This window comes from Lytechinus pictus, chromosome 7 (assembly GCF_037042905.1).
Source record: "Lytechinus pictus isolate F3 Inbred chromosome 7, Lp3.0, whole genome shotgun sequence".
Taxonomy (NCBI): domain Eukaryota; kingdom Metazoa; phylum Echinodermata; class Echinoidea; order Temnopleuroida; family Toxopneustidae; genus Lytechinus; species Lytechinus pictus.
In genome coordinates, this window is record NC_087251.1 from 42,297,241 (window position 1) to 42,325,216 (window position 27,976).

At 37.0% G+C, this 27,976-nt stretch overlaps 1 protein-coding gene and 1 long non-coding RNA gene across 4 annotated transcripts; both read left to right on the top strand.

Moving 5' to 3' along the window:
• Positions 1 to 2,786: 2,786 nt before the first annotated feature.
• Positions 2,787 to 5,538, top strand: LOC135154640 (uncharacterized). Its single transcript, XR_010294013.1, has 3 exons — positions 2,787 to 3,048; positions 3,997 to 4,116; positions 4,604 to 5,538. It is a non-coding gene; the product is annotated as an uncharacterized LOC135154640 (long non-coding RNA).
• Positions 5,539 to 10,979: 5,441 nt separating this feature from the next.
• Positions 10,980 to 27,962, top strand: LOC129264394 (intraflagellar transport protein 43 homolog). Of its 3 annotated transcripts, XM_054902267.2 has the most exons (7): positions 10,980 to 11,288; positions 19,076 to 19,198; positions 21,380 to 21,462; positions 22,272 to 22,307; positions 23,778 to 23,827; positions 24,502 to 24,650; positions 25,834 to 27,962. In XM_054902267.2, exons 1-7 carry the CDS (start codon positions 11,253 to 11,255, stop codon positions 26,014 to 26,016), a joined length of 660 nt encoding a protein of 219 aa, XP_054758242.2. In that variant the 5' UTR covers positions 10,980 to 11,252; the 3' UTR covers positions 26,017 to 27,962. The 3 variants fall into 3 exon arrangements, with proteins under 3 accessions (XP_054758242.2, XP_054758243.2, XP_054758244.2); XM_054902268.2 differs by lacking the exon at positions 22,272 to 22,307 and having other exon boundaries at positions 10,994 to 11,288; XM_054902269.2 differs by lacking the exons at positions 10,980 to 11,288; positions 19,076 to 19,198 and adding an exon at positions 20,595 to 20,906.
• The last annotated feature ends 14 nt before the right edge of the window (positions 27,963 to 27,976 follow it).

The following is a 27,976-nucleotide window of genomic DNA, read 5'->3' on the forward strand; positions in this document are numbered from 1 at the left end:
AAAATAATTCGAAAAAGGTGTCCCTTTAACTTCAGAAAACCCCCGAATTAATATCTAAATGTAGAAAAAATAATTCAGGAAAGGTGTCCCGTTAAGTTTAGAAAACACAAGAATTAATTTCTAAATGCAGAAAAATAATTCTAAAACGGTGTCCCTTTAACTTCAAAAGACCCACGAATTAATATCTAGATGTAGAAAAAATAATTCGAGAAAGGTGTCCCTTTAACTTCAAAAGACCCACGAATTAATATCTAGATGTAGAAAAAATAATTCGAAAAAGATGTCCCTTTAACTTCAAACACCAAAGTCAAATGCTAGATTCTGAAGAAGAATTCAAGATCACGTAAAGGACCCTAGCCCGGTAAGCTAGGAAAGTGTGCATCAAACGTCCAAGTCAAGAAGGTAACAGAACCTTGTAGCTCTAATTGTAGTCCAAATGTAAACACACCAGAAAAATAAATACTAACACCTATCGTTAGTCTAAAAAAATATAACAACAACAGGGGGACTAAGACGGGAGACTTATCCCTTTAATCCAAAATTAATCCTTATAACAGTCACAAATAATCCGGAAATAACTAGACTAAACGGGGAGACTTATCCCTTTAATCTAAAAATATTTTTGTAAAGAGCCAAAAAATATTTTTATACCGCTAAACTAAACAGGGAGACTTATCCCTTTAATCCAGAAATATTTTTGTAAAGAGCCAAAAAATATTGTATACAGCTAGACCAAACAGGGAGACTTATCCCTTTATTCTAGAAATATGGTTGCAGAAAGCTGAAAAATATTTTATTACAGCTAAACTAAAGAGGGAGACTTATCCCTTTAATCTCAAAATATTTTTGTAAAGAGCCAAAAAATATTTTATACAGCTAAACTGAACAGGGAGACTTATCCCTTTAATCTAGAAAATATTTTTGTAAAGAGCCAATAAATATTTTATAACAGCTATACTAAAGAGGGAGACTTATCCCTTTAATCTCAAAATAGTTTTGTAAAAAGCTGAAAAATATTTTATCACAGCTAAACTAAAGAGGGAGACTTATCCCTTTAATCCACAGATATTTTTGTAAAAAATAATGTGAGTCAGGAACTATGTCCCTTTAATCCAACTCAGCGTATCACGCAAATATCTAGAAATAAGATAGACGAATAGGTCTCAGCGGAAAGTCTACCCCTGTTCTTACAAACAAGATATAAAATAAAATATAAAAGAAATCAAAAACTAGCCTAGAATATGTAGCACAGCCCAACTAGGAACTGCAACTACTCCGTCACTCTGACAGATCGATGCAGGCGCCAGACACACTCTCACTGCTAGATCTATGAAAACGCTATCGGTATGACGACAGGCACACTCTCACTGTTCGGGTCGGTCAAAACGAAACGATAGTGCTATACGCCGCAGGTCACAACGAAACGATATTGCTAGACGCCTTAAACGATACCCACACTCTACACGGCAGATCGTAAGCTCCGTGCCCAATGTGACCGCTGCGATACCAAAACGATATCCAAAGCCAACGGAAAATCCCCAAAACGCACGTGGAGAAATATTCACCTCGAGATGGTTGCGAGGGAGCGCGATAGATAATTGAACAACTTGAGCAAGTTCAATCACCACTCGAAAAGTTTGCAAATCACTAAAACGTGAATCTAAATAACACACAACACAAGCTCAGCACCCTGCAAAATATCACAAGCTCAGCCCCGGAAAGTTAACAGTCCCACTGTCACCCTCTCCCCCGCCAACGCAAGCAAATTTCACCCCGTACTGACGCATGTGCGATAGACACAATAAATCACTGCTGACCGCCACCGAGCAAGCAGCGGGCAGCTATAGGCCTAGCAGTCACCACGACTCCGCAAACGCGATTCGCACTGCTGACTACGCCAATGTTGTTCGAGTGCTCAGTTCGAACAATCTTAAAAGTGGAAATGTACTGCACAAAAGACGAAATACATGCATCACATATATTCAGTCAAAAGTATATTGACTCACCGTAAGTTCTGTCCCACGATGAATCCAGTAGAACAACTGAACAGGTAGAAAACAGCAATATAACTCAGCAATAACAACAGTATAACTTCTCAATAGGTTGGTTCCAGTACATCTCTCAGCAGTATCCAAAGATGGCGATGCCGTCCGCATCCTCCATCACGGGGTGTCGAATCCCTGCTTCTGATTGGTCACCTCTGGTGAAGTTGCACGCGGCACTACATCTTGGCTTGCCATGAGGTCTCCAGCAGCAGACGACGATGGTAGCAGACGACAAGGATCAGTAGCTGAAAACGCCAAATCGGCCTGGCCGTTTTCACTACAACATGTACGAGTATGACTGTCAGTGGACCAAGGAGTCGGACTAGATCTAGATCTACTCTCGGTCAATAATGGCAATGAAGTCTTAGCCAGGAATAAAAGTCATAGTCAGACATCAAAAATTTCTAAACCGATTTTAGGGTTTAGAACCGAAGCTTTACTTTCTAGGTCTAGATAGATCGAGAGTCCATCTTTAGTCTAGATCTAGACCTAATTTAGATACATGAATGCTGTCGCACAGCATTGAGTCTCGTTGGACTAGATCTATACTTTCTTACAAATAGATCTAGACCTAGTGCATGAGATTATGAAATTATGTTAAAATCTAATGAAATAAGATTCGGAAATAAAAAGATCCAGATTTTTTTTTTTTTTGGGGGGGGGGGGGGCAGACATGTGAAAAAATTTAGAGAAACCTAGAATTCAGAAAGCGAGGGCCAGAAGCGACCAATATTACCTAGGGCCGTTTTGTGCATTTTCTAAAGTAAAATTGAAGGATGTCATGCAATTCTCTTTTTGATGAAGGTTTTCACATTTCTGATTTCAGCTCTTACCCAAACCCCTCCCCCTATACATACGGCCATGAAAAAGATCACTTCTTATTATTGTTCTCTCTCTTTCACAAACAGGTTGAGTTTGAAGAACAAGAAAAACAGTAGAGGTCTATATATGGTTCAAGATGATGATCATAAGTGCATGCATCATTTTGCAGATTCTCATCCAGGTATAAAACTTAAACTAACCCATACAAAATTACAGATACATTGCATGCATTGAATGTTAACCATGTTTACATTAAATAAAAATAATCTGAGCTACAAAGAGGTAGGATCTGTAATGAATATACACTTCTTAAATATACAGGCTCTCGAGTCTAAAATAGAACCAATGCCAAAAGTTATGTACCTTGGACAAATTTATAAAATAAGGTCATGTCCTTGATCTACTAGTAATTAAATGGCCTTTTTATTTCCTATTTGTTTATAAACAAAGTGTAGGGATTGATTTTGTACTTATATTTCTTTCCACTCTTATCCAGGAATCATCCCCTTTTTCTAATAGAACATCCCTCATTTATATTCACCCTTTTCATCCTAACTTCCTATTCTTCATGTATAGCTCTCTCTTACACATTAACTGCTGTACACTCCGTACACAAGGTTCTTTGGTATCAATTCACTCCACCATCCTTCATACAGCTTTCTTCACTCCTCTCTCTCTCTCTCACTCTCCTTCCTTGGTTATAATGTTAAGTTGATGCACTCAAGCTTAGATAATAATTTGCATATAGTTTGAATGGTCAATATATATCCTTTGTTTGTATATTTGAATATTCAGTTATACTTTGTTAATTGATTTACATTTATATGAATATTGATGTGCCTTAATTAATTTGCATGGAATGTTACAAAGAATGCAACAAGGCTTTGAGTCATTAAAATCTGGGAGTTGGCCAGTAAGTTATCAACCTGACAACATGTCTGCTGGGCTGCCTCTGTGTTAAGAGTACTAGAAATGAGATATTGTCAGAACCCCGTACTACACAAAGCAATATTTATTTTTCATATTTTACAAAATTCATTTTATGCATTCTTTAGTGTGATATTCATATTTCATATTTGTAGATTTACGATTTTTTTTAAATCTTGTTATTTTACATTTTGTCCAATAGGATGATGCAGTTTTACAATTTCCATGGAGGTGATTGATGATGATAAACAATTGGTGAAGTAGGCCTAATAGAACAGTGATAGGACCACAAAGAGAAATACAACCTACAGCAGTTATATGAGTGAGTTAATAAGTGATTATTTTTAATAATGGGGGGTTTTCACAATATTTTTAGGCAACAAATAGACCTGCCTTTGAAAAAAACATTTCAATTCTGTTTTTAGGTTATAGATAGGTGTCGTTTTTATTCGCAGATCAAAATATTCTGTGCAACAAAACATCATCTTTAATTCTGACTATTATATATAATTTATATATGTTAATTCATATATTCATATTTATGGGAAATCTCTGACATTTTTTTTATATAGTACATGTAGTTATAATGGAGAGTGGTATGCAAACTGCATAGAACAGGTTTAAGTGATATGCTTTGTAGAAGTACAAGTTTATAATTAGTAGAAGTAAGATTTCCTATGTTATGTGATGAAGAAATTTATATACCGGTATGTATAGTCTTACTTTTCTTAAAACATTTATGTTTTACAAATCATGACAATTTTAATTTAAATTCATTGATTTTCTTTCTCTATTTTTTCAATCTGCAGGACTGGTGTAACAGATGTTTTCATTCAAGAAACCCAACAAATTGAAGAGTGACTTAGCTTAGGAAGCACTTGATAAAGATGGAAAAGGTTTTTTTTTTTCAAGTCCAATTTTTTTTTTTTAAATTATCATCACAACCCCAAATTCATGAAGTATGAAATTTCCTGTCGATTTTCATTAAAACTGGTTGCAAAAGGAAAAGCTATAAACATACAAATAGGAGCGGCGAAGTGAAGTTGAAAGTGGGGGGGGGGGCACAGGGAAAATGCTGTATTATGTGAAATTTTAAAGAAGTTGCGAGAGAGCAAAATTTTGACATTTTAAAAAAGAAAATCCAATTTTGTGATAGATTTCGACAAAATATTCAGAATGATATATTTCACCCTTTTTTTTTGGGGGGGGGGCAAGAGTCCTTCAGGCCCCCCCCCCCCTCCATCTGTAGTGTACGAAACTGCTTATCTACCCCCACTCACATGAATTATTAAACTTAATGCACAAAGGATTTCCTTATTGTTTTCTTGTTTCAAAGGGCACTCGTCATTCTTTAGGAGCACTTTTCTTGGATAAATGGGGGCAGTTATTCGAGAAAGGGCACTTACAAGAAGGCGAGGGGGTACTTTTTAACACTTAAAACGGGCCCTCAGATGAAAGGGCACAGAACACGTTCGGGGGGCATTTTTTGGTAAAAATTTGCATACAAGGAAGAGCACTTGGTAACACCTAAAACAGGTTCTCGTCCGGTGAAAGGTATACACGTTCGTGAGGGGGCATTTTTCTTACATAAAATTAAAGGCACTTTTCAGTGCTTCAAAAAGTAGGGGGAACTGTGCCCCCCAGGATCGCTGCCCCTGCATACAAAAAACATTTTCGTTCGATTCAAAGTATTAACATACGCTTAAGAAAAAAAGTAAGGCTAAATCCTCTGATAATGTGATATTTTTTTTGGCTATTAATAAAATTCACAACTAACCATAAAATGCCTTCATGTCTTTCATTTGTATAGTATTTGTACAGAGCTAAAATGAAAGGGATTTGGAATTGGCAAAATTCAAATGAGATGGAGATCGAGAGAGAGAAAGAGTGATGAGAAGGGGGTTGAAAAGAGATGAGAAAGAAATGGAGGGGCACATATGAAGAGATAATTTAGAGGGGGGGGGGTAAGAGAGCACGAATGGTGGGAAGTAGGAACAAAGGGGTGGAAGAGAAATAAGACGAGATTTATGGAAACCAGGAGACAGATAACAAGTGGGAAAAGAAGAAGGAAATATATGTAGGAGAAAGGCGGCACCAAAATAACGTGAGTGGGAAAATTATTAAATGGAAAAACAGAGCGAGAAATGCTGGAGAATAGAGGGGACAGGAAACGTATTAAACATGATAAACTGGGGCCCGTTTCATCATGAGTTACAAGTATGGTAATTATGATTGGTTATATATAGCCGTTACCATCATAGTTAACTACGATGGTAACTGCTATAACCAATCATAATCTAGGTTACCACGGTAATCACAATAACAGCGATGTTTAAATAGCTGTAATTCATTATGAAACGGACGCCAGATGAAGAAAACAGGCACGGGGATCAATGAGGGCCGGGGCCGGCCCCTTACGTATTATACCTTGAACAAAAGATTTTTTTTTTGCTTCTCGAAATTTGTAACAAGAAATGTACTCTATTAGTGGTGACAAGTTATTTTTTTCAGTAACCATACTCAACCAGTGAAAATTACCATCAAATTGTAATAACCATGTTCTGCCCCCACCCGCCCCCCCCCCCTAGAAAAAGAAAAGAAAACAAGACTTTGGGGTCAGTGCAACAGCCCCCTTTGATCCGTTCGGCGGCCTCTGCCGGCTATTTAGAGTCTAGATTCAATTCAATTATTTTATTTTCCACTTTCAATTTCATATGTACAATTATGATACAATTGACAAAGTAACATATAATCACAATTGAATTACATACAAAAATTGACAACATTATAAAATTACAATAGACAATTATCAAATCGAAATATAAATGATTGAAAGGGAGGGAGGGCCAACTGAAAAGCAGAGCTTGTATAATGTAGGCCCCCCTAATATTGATTAATTAATATTGATTCTTTACATTTGTTAAAAACTAAGATTGCTGTATATCTTAACATGCGACAATTTGGGGATGGCAAAAGCACTTGAGACCTCTTTAACTAATCACGACTTGAAGACTACTCTTTTCATCTTCCCTTTATAGGCCTATAAGACACAATACAAACAATGCTTTGTTTTTAAGTGATATCGATTGTGATATCGATACTTTATTGAGCGCAATGTATCGTCTCAGATTTGCGCTTGCTTGATTCGCTGAATCCTTCGCGTCACGAGCGCGTAACAAAATGAATACATTAATGAATTTGCCAAGTTGACCTTTGTCATTGCGCTGATGTGCGTATTGTCTATTACACGTACAAAACCACAGTCGACGAGGGAGCATCGTACGAAATTAATATTAATGAGGGCTTATTTTAGCTTCTAATGGATTAAACAAAATGGCGGTAGCTTCGGGGGCTTGGTTGCAAGTCAAAAGTTTTATGAAACGGGCCCCTGCTCTGTTTTCCTCCATATATGCGCTTGTCACGTATGTTCACGGCCTCAACTCAGTGGAGCGCGCCATTGAAAGGCCTTTTCGCCTAGCAATATTGTTAGCGACGTTTGTTAGCATCACTTTGCTCACTCTCCAAAATGTCTGCGACATTAAAATTCTAAAAACAATGGATTTGTTCAATTTTAGTGAGGCTATGAATGTTTATCATTTACATTGACTATCAGTGTACCAACATATACCGAATTTACAAGCAAGTGTGGGTAAGACTTTGAATTATCAGTCATTTCGATGCAATCCCAAAATTGATGAAAATATAACAGAAATTTGATATAGCAATGCAAAATCCTTATTTTCATATCCCCTTAATTTTTAATCATTTGCAAAAGCATCTTAGTACGTTTCCTAGAATTTTTCACAACTGATAACGGTGGTGGCTTATTGATTCTAGTTTTTTTAAAGAAATGGCAGGCATTTGAAATCAGGTAAATTGTTGTTATATTTTTAAAAGAAAATCGTTAGATTCGAACAACTTACTAATAGTTCTCCGAAAGAAGGGTTATATTCAATTATATGTGTGTAAATGATACATGACGACAAATTTTACGAGTATATCATTGCATGTTGGATAACCTTTTCCACGATGAGTTTCGTAATTGAGAGAAAAATCAAGTTCATTCCTAGCACGCGAGCCGCAGAATGATAAATTTTAGCGTGCGCACACGGGCTGATCGCCGTGTCTGCGGGGACGGATATCTAGTCCCATACTGGTGTAAGGTGGTATTTTCCACGTACCTTTTCCCCTTGTAATGACCACTTCGCACTTTAATACTTAATTTTGACACTTAATCTGTGAAATTAATGGTTTAACGACTTTGGAAAATGTTCGGAATATACCTAACACATAAATGATTTCATTTTCTAGAATTATTATTTCTTTCCTGAATTACCAAAAGGCAAATTTAGGTCAAGATTGCATATACTCACATTGACTGTTTAGCATATAGCGCATATCTATTACAATTTCTATTATGTGTGTCTATATTAGATAAATTGTCCTGATGTAAATATATGTTATAGAATCATATTGGATACAAAAATCATGACGGGTGTCATGGTCTGAGTTTTCTTTGTGTATAACAAACAAAATACTGCATGATTCCAATTTTATTTGAACATGTCATCGTATGCAACGGCAATTTCAATCAGTTTATAATTTTCTTTTGCTTAGTCAGCGTTTATTTTTCAGTGTGCAGAATTGGTTCGCAAGCGGTTTTTACACCAAAGAGCTTGCCAAAGAGCTCATTCCTGGCACTTCGACTAAAGATGGATATGATTATTTTGTTTCTCATGGTTATCCATTTTTAAAAACAATATTTATTTACTGCAGCCAACGAGTTCCTGACACAATTTATTTTTTGACTAAAAACTACATTATGAATGTCCCCCGAGCGGTCTTAAAATAAAAAAGAAATACCCTTTTTCGCAAATGAATCATAGTTGTAGCTGTAAAATTACTTTGTCTTAATTCCTTTCCTCTTAATTTAATATTTTAGTATTTCATTTACATAACCTAAATGAAGGAGGATTCGGAACGATTATTGTTTGATGATTATGGGTGTGAAAGGACCCCTCCCCAAAAATAATAATGAGTAAGAATAAATAAATAAATGAATAAATAAATTAAATTAAATTAAATTAAAATAAAAGTCAGTAATCTTTAACAGGAGTTCGAAAGCTTATTTTCAGTGGGGTCCTCAACACGTATAGAATTGTAATTATAAAAGGTAAAATCTGTTTACACTATAAATATGAATATGAAATATACTATTAAAAATAAATAAGATCTTGAGATGGTATGTACAAGAAATATATAAAAAAGAGAACGAAGAAGAAAGTTGAAGGTATAATGTTGTCTCAAGCGGATCGGGAGAAGGGGGTGCTCCTTTCCCTCTCTTTTCCAATACACCGGGTGAGTTATGTATATCTCATCAATATTGATTTTATAACAAACTACTTAAAATCCCCATTTCATGACAGATTATAAAAAAATTCGGCTTACGATTTGTGCTCGCATTGATTGTTGAAAATATATTAAATCGTGCATCATAATTACAAAAGTGCTTTAAATGTCTATTTTTCAAGCCATAATATTAACAGATTACGCGCTCTCATTAGGCTTATTAGACTAATAAATAAGATATTAATTTAGTAATCACTATGTCCTTGTTTTCAGAATGGAATATCGACAAGTTCTATTTCATGCTTAGGAAGAGAAATAGGAAGACAGTCATCATTTTCATTTGATGACATAATGTTCTTAGGATGTCCCGGTCCTATAAACTCAAAGGAATAATATTGAAACATATCGGCTTTTTTAAAACTGTGATCCAAATCCACCTCACAATTGTCCTACAAAGTGCTTGAAATACAGAGATTAAATTGTCCCTTTTTCAGATCGGAATATCAAATACTTTAAGCTCGCGCTTTTTGCGCTCGCTTTATTGATTTTCATGATGTAAAAGGTATTTAGAATGCCCAGATTCTAGGTCGCGCATGTTTATTCAGATACGCAGCTTGTTCACTATTTAAATCATCCAAATATCAAACATTTTGTGCTCGCATTATAAGATTTCCAATTATCATTTTCATGATTTACACAAAATGATCAGAGTGTCCCATTTTTGGGTGTAAATCTCGATTTTTTTTCCGCACGCGCTTCGCGCTCGCATCAATTGTTTATTCATTTACTTATTATTATCACGATTACAAAAAGTGCTTAGAATTTCCGTACTTCGTCTAGAAATGTCAAAATTTTCAGCCCACGCCTTTCGCTCGCATTATTTGATTGTTGAAAAATGTAAGGTAGTTGCGGTGGATACACATCTGTCTTAGGATCACAAACATTGCCCAGAATATTTAGATTTTAGGACAAAATACTTTGCACTCGCACTAATCAAATAAGGCTTATGAGATTATTATATATTTATGTTGATTTATAAGAATAAAGCTTAGACTATTATAATAAAAGACTACCCCTTCAAAGATACAAACGAAAATCAACTTCGAGTGGCCGATCGGGAAAATGTGGCTAAAAAAATTCGGCTCCCCCCCCATATTGGCAAAGGCTGGATCCGCCCCTGTCTACTGATAGCTCTTGAAGGGGGGGGGGGATGAGTTACCCTTGAATATTATTGTTGAATATTCAGCTCAATATATTGCTTTGACCCCCATCCCTTCACACACGTTTTGTATATCCCCGTCTACTAACAGCTCTGGGGGGACCATTTTTTTTTTAACTCAACATAATTATTGCTCTCACACCCCCCCCCCCCGATCAGATGAATTACGCCACTTGACGTGCGTGATTTCAATTGCAATATAGCCCCAAGATCCACTGACTATTTATTTAGCTTACACATTAAAAAAAACTGGAGAGTTGTCAAACTCAACACAAATATACAATAAAATAACAACAAAATAACATACTATAGAAAAAAAGTATTAAAAAAATTGAGAACTTAGTACAATAAAGATAATAAAATGTTGAAATTTTTTACCCCCGTCTCCCACACTCGATCTATTACGTATTAGACAATGATATGAAATTATGCTGATCTGCCTTTATTTGCGCACGACATTCTTAACTAAAGTCATGATATGACCATTGATATAATGGATTATAAATTTTCATAGTTTGATCACACCATATCCACTTTAAATCCCTGGAAATTCCAGCAACAATACATGTTGTCATGGTACGACACACATTTTCTTTATTGAAAAGTATCACGACACCAACGTTGAAACTGTGCAAAGGTCTTTAATGGCGAACTCCACTGGGTTGATACCATATATCTCTATGGTTGATACATAGCCTATGGGTGATGAACATACGTGTTGTATGCAATTGATGTTGTCTAGTTATTACAGAAGACACCATTGGTCAAAAACTCTATCTGTATGAAGTTTAGGCCAATCAGAAGAATTGATCCAAACCTTACAGATTTTCTCACATTTTTTGTATGGAGCTCGCCTTGACGAGATCTGAGCGGCAGATCTAGCCTTAGTTATGGATGAAAATCTGGATTTTACGTCTCAAAAAAGAGTGAGTTGTCAACTTTGTAATAGATTTAGGTTTATGATAACTACTTTTAGGTACAAGCAATGAATTGTTCAGTGCTGTCTCTGCTCAGAGTCGTTTCGTGATGGCTAAGCCTAACTTAACCCACACTTGGGCTGGCTACACCGACTAACCAGAAACCAGGGAGCTCCGCCGCCTGCGATGCCGGCGTCATTGAACCCTGTTCTCGATACGTATTCGCGGGTGCGGCGGAGCTCAAGTCAAGAGAAGCTGGGTGATTTATGATGGTGATTTCAAGTCCGGTGTAGAATCTGTAGGCCTAGTTCCCATTGTAAGTGGAGCCAACACAGTCCAGCGGAACAACCAAAATACATAGTCATAGAGTAAAAAAGGCAGCTTTTTTGCCTCTGGCTGACTAGACAGCTGGCAGTGCATAGACCAAAAGCTTCGGTCTCTGTTATGTTGGTTGTTCAGCTGAACTCCGTTGGCTTCACTCACCAAATACAGAGACCGAAGTTCTAGCGCGATCTGTACAGGGGACTCAATGGCCATATGTTTATGTAGGCCCCCTACTTAAGATCGGATAAAACGGGGAAGTGAATTTGCGCGACAGCCGAGGTAAGTCACTGTTTTTGTTCCTTTTAACTTGATTTTTCTCCGTTTTTTGGCAATTGATGCCAAGAGGGAATATTAATTTGCATTTTGGTCGCGTGAATTTTCAAAATTTTTACTCATTAAAGACAAAAATTGAAGAGCCCCGACGGGGGGATTTTGCATTGCAAGTCCCCTAATGGTGGCTGCACGCTAGCGAGCCGTCTGTGTATGAGGAGAAATTTAAAAAAAAAAAAAATGTTAAAAAACTCCTCGAAACAGACGGCTGCCAGCTGTCTAGCAGTGCAGTGCCAGTGGCAGCCATCTGTTTCATATTCAAGTTTCAACACTGACTGTCTAAAAAACAGTTAGGCCTAGAGGAATTTAAAAAAAATGTAACATCTTAATTTTTCTTTTAAATTCTCCTCGTACACAGACGGCTCACGTTCGTGCAGCCGCCATTAGGGGGTTAACAATGCAAAATCTCCCCGACGGGGCTCATCGATTTTTGTCTTTATTTCATCAGTAGATCGGGCGCACGGCCAATATGGGAGACTCTTCAATATGGGAGATAATCTCCCATATTACTATTAGAGACTTGCTTTGCAAAAGAACATAAGAAACAACACCAACAAAAGCGTAATAATTTCCACCCCAAATTTTGCCTCACTGAGGTCAGAAGCCCATTCGTTTTGTGTGTGGATGACAACAAAAATCCTTATCAAAACAAAAGTAGACAGTGAAAAGGGGTAATTTTTCATGAGGAATCTGTTTATCACATTTTTATTTGCCGCCAAGGTAGTTGTTGTTGTTGTTGTTCGTTTTGGGCCTGTTTCACGCCCTAGTAGGCCTAGTCCTTTTGAAGCAAATGTAAACAAAGGAAATTGGTCTCCCAAACTGGAGACTGTCTCTGAAATTGGATACCCAAATTCTTTACAAAAGTCTCTGATATTGGAAATAATCTTTCTCATGGGAGACAGTCTCCGATATTGGCCGTGCGCCTCTCCTGTTCATAAAAATATATAAAAGAACTGGACCAAAATAAAGTCCAAAGATTATTAATAATAATATTCCTTTTTGGCCTGAAATTAGGAAGACTAGAATCTATGTGAAATGAAAATTTTAGCTTGATTAATTCTTGGCAAATTTGATATCAACTGAAAGGTCTAGTCTATAGGAAAGACAAGTGCAGTAGTTTTTGAATTGTTAAAATCTGATGGTTATTACAGTATTTTAAAAATCGCAAAACATTGCTTTTTTGGTAAATGAAATTGCATTGTACAGTAGATCTAGATCTCTGGGACAGATCTACAAAAGGAAGATGGACATACCAACTCCAGCCCACAGTTGCCAGGAAGAATGCACACAGCTCTCTTCCAAGATCCACAGAAGTGACGTTGATGAGGATGCTCACAGGACATACCAAACTCAATGACAATATGCACAGAATTTTCCCTCACAACCACCCTTCACCTAACTGCAGTTGCAACAGAGACAGGGAAACTATAGAGCAGCCATTCTCAATTACTTTTTTTGGAAGCGCCACATTTCTTGTCGAGAATCTGTAATGCTCCACTATCCATTACGCAATCCAGCAATGTATCAGCGGAGGGGGTCCAGAGGCCCCTGGTGGGGGTCGAAGGGGCAGAGCCCCCAGAAGTTTTGGAATATGAGGCCTTTTAAATTGCCCAAATGGGCTCTAATTAATATCAACGGACGAAATACAAATGCCAACAAACTACACAATATTAATATTAAAAGAAAAATGACCAGTGACTTTTTCACAACATACCAATGATACCACTAGTTCAGACTGTTCTGCACCAGATCTATTGGCTGAAGCAAGTGGCATAATGAGTAAAAAAAAATGAGGGGGCTAGATATGGCAGCTGAAGCAAAACTATTGAACTTTTCAATATAAAAATCTATATTTTGACATATTAAGATAATATTTACAATATTCCACTCTTTCCCTTTCCTTTTCTTTCCTTTTCTCCTTTTTTCTTGGCCGTGAAACATTTGGCCCCCCAATTCCCACCCCCATCTGTACGCCAGTGGCTGAAGTTACATTCCCCGATTTGCAAGGGCTGGAAATTAGGCGTTGCACTGCACTATAGCGCTCCAAACTGCCCCCCCCCCCCTCTAGATCACGTGCAGTATCATTCGTGTGCATGTAGGTAATCACGGCAGGCAATACATCTGAGCATACATGTATTTCACTTTTACAACTTCGGATTTTAATAATAATAATAATAATACATAGGATTTATATAGCGTTTTTTCCATTTTGATTTGCTCAAGGCGCTTTAGGAGAGCAAAACATCGGCTCCGGAAACAAAGTTTCTGCTTGTTATGTCTCAAATTCATAATCTTTTATGATCAGGATGTTCTTTGAATATCACGTTATTTGATGTTTAACTCTTAACCAAAACGTATACTCTGGAAATGCAAAATTTCTCGCCGTTGAAATAGAAATCCTACAAACGGGGTTTTCAGATCACTTGTGTGGCATATAAACTTTGTACAGCATAGAATGAATAAAAAGGAGAACACCATCGATCCTCCATAATAGGCCGGGTTATCGAGTGCTAAATTTGAAGAAAAAAAATGAGGATATAAATTAGCAATTAAGTGTCAAGTAAAGAGTTTTTGTTTTTTCTTTGTATCAAAATGATCACCAAATCCTTATTTCCAGGTTACTGGTAGATACATTTTTTCTCCCCAATGTTTCTTTATTTTTACTATTTTTAATACCAGCTCCCAAGCGCCACTCCGCAAGGCTCGGTGCGCCACAAGTGGCGCGCGCGCCACCATTTGAGAATCCCTGCTATAGAGCATGTCCTTCTACTAGTGCTGCAAGTCAGGCGCCATGTTCGGGTTCGGTTCGGTTCGGCAAGGTTCGGCAGAAATTTGCCGAACATTGGTTCGGTTCGGGGTTCGGTAATGATAGACTGATAAAGCTATAGTTCATTCAGGTACGTAGCGTACCGGTAGCAATTTGTACTTGATTGACTGCATGTGCTCGCGTGTACCTCTGTCACATCAAACCATTTTATCTCTATCTTGTTGACATGAAACTATGAAAGTTATAGCGCTCAACGAATCAACTGTTATCTCGAATTTGATTATCTGATGACAGATTTATTGGGTAACTCACAGTTCTAAAATGGCGACTCTTCCTAGTCGTCCATACCTGGACCACACTTTGGATACTTGCCAAATTAACTACGCTCGCACTCGTACCAGCTTAGTCTAGTTCTAGACGATATTAAACGAATTTGTTTTCACCGATATATACGTTCTATTCCGTGCGTACGCCCAGCCGAGTGTGCGCGCAAAACCGAATATTTTTCTCGGAGTACAGGTTCTCGGTTTTGCGCGCACACTCGGCGGGGCGTACGCACGGAATAGAACGTATATATCGGTGAAAACAAATTCGTTTAATATCGTCTAGAACTAGACTAGTACCAGCTAGGCCATGCCAGCGCATGCAGTCCCCTTGTAGCGGGAATCTGAGCTCATGAATATTCATATATACAGTCCGTCCAAACGTGATTGGCAATTGCATCACATACGAGGCGGCCAGCGCCAGTGCACTGAACTGTAGGCATAGTCGGGCCAGGGGCGTGTCGAAGAAAGCGTGCTTATGTAATGCGCCTTTCGCTAATTGGCTCGATGGGTGAACTAAACCACCAATCGCATGTCGCTGATTGTCGCATCGGTACATACAGCCACGTGCTTTGTCTGCTCGCGAAACTCAGCTCACTGATTGAAGAGCAATTCCCGAGATTTCTATGATTTCATTGGTCAGATTTCATTCGACCATAAACATACAGACCAAGTGGGATGCAAAGTTTTACGACTGTAATGGGATAGGGGGAGTAGAGTGATCATCGAATTGTTTATGGTTAATTTGAGAAGTTGATAAGAAAGGGAAAAAAAGTAAAGAATGGGGGTCATTTTCCCCCAAGAGATGAATGTTTCCGCATGGCTTTATCTTCATTTAACTTGTCAACGAGGGGGAAGGGGATCTTGCTATATTCTATACCGTAATCATTCATGAGTGTTTGATTTTTATTTTCATCTGATTGTTTAATAATAAAAAAGATAACTTCACCTCATCTCATTTCTATATTATTTGTTTTGCGTCTCTCCTTTCCATCTCTAACAGTCACTCACTTTATTTCCCACTTTCACTGGATCTCTCGTTTTCAAAACTCTTTACTTCTCTCTAAAATCATGAAAACTAGACAGTAGCGAGCCGACACCTCAATAATAATGTAAATCACCTCAATCAGATCTTTATTCTCCGCCGCAACAATAAACGAGTTACGATCTTAATCACATCGTATCGTAATTCGTAATATTAATGGTACTTCATCTTTCACTTTCAGTTTATTGAGCTCGTTCATTCAAAATACTTTGAAGATTTTCAAACAAGAATCTTGTTCGCCACCTAAAAACAACAATATTTTAGATAATTAGATTTAACCAATGAACACTCAAACAGTTTTGGTTTTCTTTACCATGCTTCGGCGATTCGGCCACAGAGCGAGAGATGATGAAAGCCAGTAAAATGATTATAGCGCAAGCTCGCGCAACATCGTTCATCGGATCTCCTTTCTTAATCAGGGCCGTAAAAACCACAATGTCAACATGAAAATGAAAACAAAATCTAGTAACCGCAAAATAAGCGCATACTTCCAACATACAATTGCAAAGAAGATTAAATAGAGAATGCGCAAATATAATGATTAGAAAGGGTGTAAACTTATAAATTTATTAGCTGAAAGCCGTTTTTTTTTTTTTTTTGCCGAACTTCCGAACCAAGTCTTAGTGTTCGGTTCGGTTCTGTTCGGTTCGGAAGTGCCATGTTCGGCGAACTACCGTTCGGTTCGGCGGTTCGGCTACAGCACTACCTTCTACTCTGTCCACTCTATGATTCCAGTAGACTGAAGATGATACAGACCATAGAGATAGGATACAGCAAAACTAACGCTCCATACCATCTCAGAGAGATCTCAGTGGTCACCCTGTTAGGTTCCAACCCTGCAATGACCAAGCAAATGCAATCTATTATTAGAGCATCGGTGGTAGCATTTGTCTCATCCACCAGCGCTAACATCTAGCTACCTAACTAGCCAACAAAACAATTACCTAGCAGTTTTTCTACCTTTGAGTTCTCAACACCAAGTGTCTACCAAGGAGACTACTAGGACGTGAAATAGGCCCAAAACGAACAACAACAACAACAAATAGATCTCTATATCAATAGGACATATAAAAATGTGACTGTAGAATTGGTGAGTGGAGCCAACAGAGTTCAGCAGAAAAACCAATAACAGAGAACAAAGCGTTTAGGTCTAATCCAGATCACATTATTGACATCTGTCTGAACTACGTGTTGTTCTTGTAGAAACATGGCGGGCGATAATTTGTTAATGCACTTATACATGAGAACACAGGAGGCCCTATGGAAAACTTTGCTTAGAGAGGGCCAATTCAGTTCTTTAGATACAATTTTTAATTTGGACCGTGTCATCCATGCGCGATTTGATACCAAGTATACTGCCCTTTTATGTAATCTGTTCAGCATGTCATAATCAGGGTAGGAATTAATTTTTTTTTTTTAGGGGCTACTTTTTTTTTATATTGGGGCTACCACTGAATATCTTGGGGCTATTTTCTAATTCATGGGGCTACTTTTTTAATCGCATATCAGCAATTACCTTTTGACATTCCGAGACTCAATGTGATGCCTAAATAAGCTCAGAACATTTTTAACTGTAATTACTGTAGGCTACAGGCCTTACAATAAACAACAGTGATCCCACCAGAGCAGTGGCGTACCTAGGATTTTTCACAGGGGGGGCAAATTCGTCCGCCCAAAAATGTGACAAGCCCCCCCCAAAAAAGTCTTCAACCACAAATATAGGATTTCGTACCCATAAGCAAAAAAAAAAAAAAAAGTGCATGGGTTGTGACTCGTCAGGGGGGCAGACTGCCCCCCGCCCCCCCCCCCCCCCCCCCCCCGTAGGTACGCTAGTGCACCAGAGTTGCCTTCAGCTTCACACACTTCAGATTCGAGCCAATCGAGGCCCCAAGACTTTATTGTCGATTGTCTCTGTACAGTACTGTTTCTCTTTTGGCTTATCCTTCTCAACAGTATCTCGATTTGGAGAGGCTTCTGGCGCTGGCTCTGGCCGTTTGGCAGAGCCAGGTTGAACTCGAATTAGAAACTTATCAATCTCGCACTCCGACTCGACGATGTCGATAATCAGCGCTGTCACAATCACCAGCTGATAGCATACAATTCTGTGCATGCCTAAGTACACATAATATACTGTACGATGCACGTGGTCTCGTTACCAGCTGTGCAGTCTAATCGTGCACACGTACATGTACATAAGCCATGCGGCAAGTGCGTCAACAATTCTAAAAACCCCGTGCTAAAGACTATGCGTACTCCGCATCCCATATTGCATTGCGCGTTTATTTACAATCGCGAAGCTTCCGGTGTTACGAAAGGTTCGGATATTGCATCGACCGTTCAACTTAAAGCTGGCAAGGGCGATATAAAAGATGCGCTTGCTCCGCCGCCGGAGAACGTAATTATGTGAACTATTTTTTACATTGTCGATGGTATTTTATTGGGGCGATTCTGAAATAAATAGTCGCCCCAAAGCATTGGGTTTTGAGAATTTTTAGGGGCGTCGCCCCCGTGTAATTCCGACCCTGGTCATAATTTCCTTCTGATCTGCCATACCAAACATGATGAATAGAGGTGATTCAAGTTTCACAACAAAGAAGCAATAAAGGGGTATAATAGTCAATTGCTATACTTTTGTAAGGTTTCAATATGAGAATAATGTTTTAATATCGTTTACATTGAAGCTTTGCCAGAGCTTAACCTTATTATAAACAAACTTAGGGTTGCTATTGAAAAAAAAATAAATTGCGAACTATGGATCATGGACATTCATGAAGTAGATCGGTTGACGGAGGTGTCAGGAGTCACAGTTCAGTATAACATGTAATCAGAATCCCACATGATGGCACATCTACTATTTATGTTCATTTATTCAGAAGCAAGAAGGACTTTTCCAAAAAAAAAAATACAATTCACTGATTTTAAGGCTTGATATTAACTTTAGATTAAATAAGGTAAGACAAATATGTTGAAAGAAATGATTAATGTGCGTCTTTTGTAACTTTCACAGAGTGCCAAGCAGGGCCGCAGAGCACGCAAAGCAGCCCAAGAAGCAGCTCAATCTAATGGTGACATTGGAGGGGATGAATCGGCAGAAGATTTGGTAGGACATCCCCCTCCTCCACAGAATCAGGTAAACAGATTGGTCCTTACTCCCCCCACACCCATTTTAGGGGTTACTCCACTTTATTAATACACCAGTGTAACGAGAAAGTATGTTAAAGAGGTAGTCTTTGCTGGTTAGATGCAGCGCAGACATGACAAAATTAAAAAATGTTCGGATTATCTTATTATCAGAAGTAAAAATGAAATGTATCTGGAATTTGAGGGTTGAGTAATTCATTTTGTAGGTTATTCTTTTCTCCACACCAATGTGGATTTCCTTGCAACCTGAATTTCCTTGATTACCACAAGTGGTTTGTTCTATAAGCTTTACACACATTTTTTTTTTTTTTGGGGGGGGGGGGCTGAAATGTTCACAGAGAGCACAGGAAACATTTAACTATGCATGATGTGTGCATTTCTTTGTGTGCGTGCATGTGTGTTTCTGTATGTGTGGGTAATGTACAAACTTACACATCAATTCTCACTGACAGACTTTTATTGGATGTTGAGATTTAAGATCAATCTTGTTTTCATCTTACATCCTTCTGCTTTCTCACAAATGGATTTACGTACACATCAGGTAGCTGTATCACATACATGTAATTGCATAAAGCTGTTTGTAATATTTTAAGTATGCATGACATTGTTAACGACGAATATACCAAGCTAAAAAATGAATATCTATCCTAATTGCTGAGCCAATAAAGAACATCTGGGGAGTATTTCATGAAACAAATAGCGATTTTCACTGATTAAAAGCTAACAAAATCCTTGCATCTGATTGGCTGAGAGCAAAATTTGTAAGTGTAAATCACTATTTTGTTTTGTGAAACCCTCCCCATGTGTTGATAGACATATTTTGAATTACAAATAGTCTTGAAACAGCAAAAATTTGAGGGTTTAATGCATTCTATTAATTAGTAATAAAATATGTTTACTCTGTACATATTAATTTTTTTGTAAAACATCCCCTCTTTCCTTTCTTGTTCCTTCTACTACCTACAGTTAACAACATTTTTGCCTTATAGGCTCACAGTAATCACAGTTATTTGAGTACATGGAAGCATTCTGATTTTCACTGATACCTGTTATAAGCTACTGAAATCATTGAATCTGATTGGCTCAGAACAAACATGTCGGTGAAAATCACTGACTACAGTATTTGCTAATTTTGCTTTGTGAAACACTCCCCATAATTGTGTTCATGAAGCTTCACAAATGATCATGCAACCATTTTCACTTGATATTAAACAGCAAGGGGTCTCATGGCAGCAGAAGAATTTAACTCTAAAGCTATCTCATTAATCCTTTGAAGCAAGAACTTCTTTATGATATCCAGGAGCCATTGTATTTGCATGTCTTCTTTACATGTCTTATCTCATCAGTTTGATAAAGGGTAGGCGTGTGTGCTTGTGTGTGTGTGTGTATTGAGGTAGTGATACCAGGGTAATGTACATGTATGTAGATTTCCCTGGTTACACAATGCCAATCCTGTACTTGAAGTTCTCTATACTACAGTCTGGTAAAATGTAGGTACAATGTTCAATCCAGCTTCATTTTTGCTGTTGCCGTGGTTTGAGGAAGCTGTTTCTGTTCAAGAATGCTCATTTCGTGGTTGTGAAATGGAATGATTTCAGCATGTGGCCAGATTTTGAGACAGGTGGTGTTTCTGTTACAGGATGACATCAATCGACTTTTTCTTTCAGAAAGAATTTGCTAAACTCACCAGGAAAAATGTAAGATAACATTAATGAGGTTATTAACCTAATTGAGAAGATGTATGTACACTGTATGTGTACCCAAAGTAGAGACAAGCTTTTGTGTTAATCTAATGTAACAATGGATAAATGCTTGTAATTGTGATAAAATGCAATCTACTTTGCAACTGGTAGCTTACATGTACAGTATATATATTTTTTGCTTGAGTTCAGTTTATACAATTGGTATTGACATTTATATTCAGATGAATGTAAATGAGTTTGCTTTTTTATTTCAGCAGTCAAGTGATTTGCTGATACCGTGAAAATATTAAGGTTTTATACTTAGGTGACAGACCCTCCTTGAGCTGCTATAAATCAGTTTGAAAAAAATTCATGAATATTCATATATATATATATTGAATAAATTGTAGATTGTTTTGTATTTCCATTTTCTTCCCTCTTCCCCTATACCCTGATTTCCCCCCATGCCCCTCCCATCCCCATTACAGGTTACATCTGAAGATGGTCCAGCACGTCCTCCTAGAAGACAGATGGGATGGGGTGACGACACCGCCAAACCTGTAAGAAGCCGGTAAGTCACGCATGTTTTAACCCCCATCTTACTTGCAGTCGAACTTCCTTGCATGTATTATATTGGGTTGAATGTGAGATGGAAAAGGAAATGTACATGGATGTCTAATTCAGATATGTAATTGATGATTCCATTTTGTCTCCCCTTGCTCAAATGTAATGAAAAGATGTTTATTTTACTTTGCTTGCATGAGCCGAGTATGATATATCCTAGAGTTTATCCTGAAATTCAATCAGTTATGCAAGCCTTTGAAATGGCTGTTGACATTTAAGATTAATAAAGAATCCAATACAGAGCAATGCTGTGCACAGATTGTATGTGTTCAGGTCTGTGCATGTTCCCCTCGAAGATTATCTTCTTTTTCCCTGGTCATATTGACCAAAGCACACATTTTTAGGTGAATAATACTATCTTATTAACAGGATCTATTTGACCATTTGATTGTTTAATATCAAGCATGTCATCCGTTGTCTCGTGTCAGTTTGTCATATTTGTATACCAATTAAATATAAGACATGTAACTATATTTAGTTTGATTTATCAATTAGAGATAATGTATTTTTAATTACTTGGAGATATTTTAAAAATGCTGACACCCATGTTTAATTTTAACCATTCTGACATTTTGTGTTTGTACAGTGTATCCTAGTAAATGTGAATCCCTTTAAAGTTTACAAAGATAGTCTAGTGTAAATGATGTTTATTAAACCTAAGGAAACATGTTTGTGATATGCTCATTTTAGTATTAGTAAGCATGAATTTATTCTTTATCAAATGCTTGAATTTCACACACAAAAAAAAAAAATCAGTGGAAACGTTGATGAATTGGAAGCATTTTCAGCAAAGTAAGTTCATTCTTTAGACACGAGGACTACTGCTTCTGTTTTCCAAAATGCAATTTGTTGTGTGTGCTATAATTCTAAAAGTTATTTTTCCTATTCACTGGTTTTTAACATTTTGCTGATTTGCTGTTATTCTTTGTTTTCCTATTTCTTCCCTTCTCTGCTCTTATTTTTCAACGCATGAATTTAAATTCACACACTAATGGTTTTTACACTCATTAGTGCTTCCTTATGCACTCGTTTGTCCTACTTCACTGACTCAAATTTATGTTTCCATGGAAACGTGATATGAAAGACGTAAATATGTTTGAGAGCTTCAAGGATCTATGAGCTAGTCTCATAGATTTGACCTTTTTAAAATTGTTCAAACGATATTGACAATTTAAGAATTAGGTACAAATTGTACTCCATGTTTGCAACTATTTTGATGTGATGCAATATATTTGTTGTCTATCTTGTATCTTGCTACACATGATAGAATAGTGCTGTGTCGTGTGATAACTTTAATTTTTTCTGCAACTGGTGCGTTATGCATTGATTCACATTTGTTTTTTCTCATTTCTATCAACAAAAGTATTTTTTGTTTAACTGTGCAGGACAAAACTTTACATAAATCTTGTTGAATGAAAAGAAAAAAATTAGGTATCACATGAAATGTTCAGAAGATTGAGGTTGGCCTACTTTCTTTTCAACACTCTTGTAAAACATAACCTCATTCTTTTTTAGTGACGATATTAATATAAAATCCATTTTCTTATTTGACTTGAATACCAAATGACAAATACAAACGAATACCCTCTTTTTTAGGTGGGGGTATAAAGGGTGCTAAAAACAGTTGAAATTAATTGTTTGAAGAAAAAAATTGAGCACATCACTGAGTGAAACTATTCTATGTAATCCTGATATCCTCTTATGCATGTTTTTTTTCTTTTGAATTCTACTCATTTCCTATACACTTGTATGAGAAATAGCTTTCATGACTAACTTGATTCCCTAAATGATAGAAAGCCGTCTCCCTTTTTCCTATTTTTTTTCTTATTTTCTGGTTGCAAATGAGATATGGTCTTACTGAAGGAATAAGAGGATTGCATGTATTTTCTCTTTGTTATTCATCAGAAATTAGAAAGTCCCGAATGATTTGCAATTTTCATTACTTGCATTTTGAAGAGACATACTGTAGGCCTTCAAGAATATCATAGATGTTAAAACCTTTATTTTTTTCAAAATTAAGAAACCATTTTAGGACACCTGAGAAAAAACTGTACACATATTTTAGAATGATGACATCTATGACAATAGGGGCCACCTCATATTATCTGAAACGTTCTCCTCCAATGTAATTTACAGTAGACAACTATTTGTAGGTGAAAGAAGGTTGCCTATTACATCATAAATCTAAAAATAAGAGTTTTTCGCCTGGCTGTCCTCAAAATATGAAAATAAAATGTACATTGTGTATTGATTGTTTTGCAGTGATAGAGTAGAGCAAGAATCAAAGTCCAGGGCACAGGACTCAGACGATGGTGAGTATTGAAAATATCATCTTTTTTGGCTGAATAGTGATGTATAATGTATTAGAGTTGAGCTACATGTAGAACTTAACTCCCATATTTGGATTTTTCCTGTGTAAGCACTAAATCGGGTATCATTTGTGATGATAAAACAAACATAAATGGATAATGATGATCTATGATAACAATAATTAAATGGAGACAAACAGTAAAATACGAATATTGTGGATATGCAGAAAATGAATTACTTAAAACCTCTGTAATATTACTGAAAAAAGTGCAGTTGATAATTCTTCAACAAGGTAATTAATTCCATGTAAGAATTTTAGTATTTCCAGTTCCAGACGCTGAAAATTTATTCTTGAGAGTGGCATGGCCGATTAATCGCACGCTTTCCCTCAGCAAGAAATTTATCCTAGCACTCGATCAAGGTGTCTGAAATGAATGGGTACCTGGCAGGATTAAACTCCTCCATGCTCAGAGCGCTGGAAGCGGCAGCTCAAGCTTAAGCTGGGGTAATGATAGTTGCTTTTTGTATCCTCAGGAAAAGGCGCTACATAGGGTTAGGGTTTTATTAATGTTATATGATGTTTAACTGGTGTGATTATGGGGGTAAATATCAAATATAAATTAGACTCCTAGAAGATGATGAGAATCAATTATTTTATGCTGCGGTCAATTTTCAGACATGCCGGTCATCCCAGATCTTGATGACGTCCAGGAGGAGGATATGGCCACTCAGATAGCGGCCCCACCAAGTGTACCGGTCAACAGGGTTATCACCTATAGAGAGCTAGATAATGACCTCCTAAAACATTCACAGCTACTCACACTGGTTAGTAAGATATATATAAATATTGAGGATCAAATTAATTAGATATTGATGCACCTCAAGGGGGAAGATGCCTTGGAGGCTTGAAACATGGAGTTTTTGATGAGTGTGGTCAATACATGCAAATAATTCAGTGTATGGGTCACAGCTGCTCCTAATAATTTAGGCTTCAAAGGATTCAGTAAAAAAAAATGCCTGCCATAAACACCGAGTCCAATGGGATAACCTGCCATTGATGTGTGGAGTATAGTGGCTTCATTTTTTTTTGTGATTGATTTTTTGGATTCATATGAATAATTCCCTGGATTGATTTAATGTTTACTGCTTATGTCAATTTGTGTCCAATAATAATAGAGCACACTCTTTTTTATCTGAAATTTAGAGGTTATCTTTAATATGACCTTGACCCTCTCAATGACAAATCCATTGGGTATACAAGTCAAAATATCATTTTAACTTACAGTTTGACTTGAATGACTACGTGCAAGAAAGCCTGAATGTTGGTTCTTGTGATCTTGATGCTCTGATATTGACTTGAACTTCCAGGGCAATCTGCCATAAATTTGAGCTTTAAACTTCAAACTTCCCAACCCATCGATCCATCGCTCCTGTCCTGTATGACTACTGTGCAGATAGTGAAGCTGTACTGCTAGATAAGGCATTCCACCCACAACAAAACTTGATCCACCTGTTTAAGTTAGGTAGAGTGCGGTGGAGCCTGACAAGAGTGTATTCAATCTGAAATTCCCTGTGCATATAACAATAGGGGGTGTAGCATTGAGGGGAAGTTTAAATTCTTAACATACATAAACAACACTTAAAAAAGGCATTCTTCTTAATGAGATACTGAGCTAAGGTAACAAAAGGAGGATTAGCACTTCATAGATATTTTGATGAAGGGACTATCTAATCGTCCTGCAACCAGTCATGCACATCTTATTCATAAATTTGAAATTAGGAACATACCACATTCTGGTTGGTGGAGGTTAAATTTATAAGGTGATTTTTTTTCTTCGAATTTACCCCCAAGTTTAAAGAATCCAGTAATATATTTATAAAAAAATTGTAATCAATTAATATCTTCAGATTTCTGATGTGATTGTTCTGTTTTTATGGATGTGAATAGATGCAATTTTGTAAATTCATAGTAACATGGATATTTCTACTTTTTTTGTGTGATTGCCAGGACAATGAGATAGACCTGAAGCTGCTGAGTAAATCATTATCAGCTGAAAGTGAAGTGATGGAAGAAGATAAACCCTGGGATTGGGATCATCTCTTTACGGAGGTATCATCTGAACTGCAAACAGAGTGGGACCAGGCGCTCGCCTCACAGAAATCAGATACAAGTATTGTCAGCAAGTCATAATCACTAACACAGCTCTCTGAATAGGGCTAGCTCCCCTCCCCCCTCAAACTGAGATTATCAAACATATTGGCCTACGCTTTCAACTTGGCTGATACATTTCATAATCATTTTTGGTATGCGCAGAACTGCAAACAGAATGGGACCTGGCACTCGCCTAACAGAAAACAGATACAAGTGTTGTCAGCATGTCATAATCACACCTTGAAAGAAATGGAGCTAGTACAGATGTTTTTTTTTAATGAAAAGAAATGCTTTAATGTATGATAAAAGGGCAGTACATATGCATCCCCTGAGATGCCGAAGCTGGGAATCGATCCTCGGGATTTCCAGGTGCCTTAGACCACAGCAACTTCATCTGACGGTTGCAGCTATTTAATGTTCTACCTACACCAACTGCCCCCCCCCCCCTCTCTCAAATTCATATCAAAGATACAAGCCCCTTACTATCAACTTGGCTTATACATTTCATAGTTATTTTGGGGGTCATTCTCCTGTCCTTGCTTTCAGGATAGTGGTTTGACTCAACCAATTAGAGAATGATGTTCAGGAGCCTGTGGCATAAAACTGAAGGATTGATCATATAGTTGGTCTGTTTGCTTGAGTGTACATAATGTTCATGGAAATCAAGCATACAAATCAGCCCTAGAATCGATCGATTAGCTTTGGATTGCAGGTCCCTGAGGCAACTACTGTGGTAATTAGGGCTCAGCAGCCAATCAAAATCAAGTTTTCCATGGTAGTTGCCATAACGGCACAGTTACTATGATTGCAAGTCTTTATGAAACGGGACCGAGAATTATTCTTTCTGCCAAACTTTACATTTCATTGCTACAACTTTTATCATATCGATTTAACATGCAGTAAGTTTTTCCCTTTTCATGGTGTTTTTTTTTTTTTCATGGGGTGCAAGTTCGATTCAAATTTTTTTTGTGTGTCTTCGTAATTTTTTCAGGAACAATCATAAAATTGCAGTTGATATAAGATTGAGGCTATTATAAATCATATTTTGAGATCTATGCAGGAAATATCATTGCACTTGCTTCACCCCAGTCAGACAATTTACCCATATTTCGGATTGCTATTGTAATTGAAATCGCCTTGTTCATTGATGATCGATAAACTTTCACTCGTGCTGAGTTTCGTCTCGTTTACTTTTTGAAAGATTCAAAGAAACAGATTATCATTAATCTGGAAGAAAACTTTGAACATTCCTCTTTATTTGAAGATGACATTATGTTCATTCTTGATTCCACTATCGTGCGATCCTTCATGAATGCCACGATTGACCTTTTGTAACTGATAGCAAAAATTGTTGAACTGTTCAACAATTTTTTTTAAATGATATGATCTTATACTATCTGATAGGATTCACTACAATTACTCCATGATTAAGATCAATGTTTAAATTGTGGCACAAATCGTGACAGTAGAAACTAGGTATTGGCAAAATGTTGAGGGATATCCATAATTTAACAGAACTGGGGTGTTGAAGATATTTATACGATAGTCATGACTTGCACAACTGGTCGCTGGTCATCCCAGTGCATTTTTGGCAAACTATGATGATGGTTACAAGATCCAGACCCACTTCTTTTTAAGACCACATATTATTTTTTTTTTGGTGAACTTGGACTAAAAGAAATCATACATCTAGAAATTTGCTAACTTTTTTCTTTTTTTATGTGGTAGTTTGTTTTATTGTTTGACAATTGAACCCCTAAAACCAATTATTTATAAAATATAAAGAAACAACTATGAATTGAATTTTCTATTTGTGATCTTAGAATGAAGAGAGAAGAAACGGACTTAATTTGTAAGTCCGTTTGATGTAAATATTGTATGTTCTATTTCAAGCTTTGTATATATAGATCTGTATATGTATTCAGATTTTCCATATTTAATGTACAATTGTGTGAAATAAGAGAAATATATTGAGTAACCCACAACATTTAAGTACTTT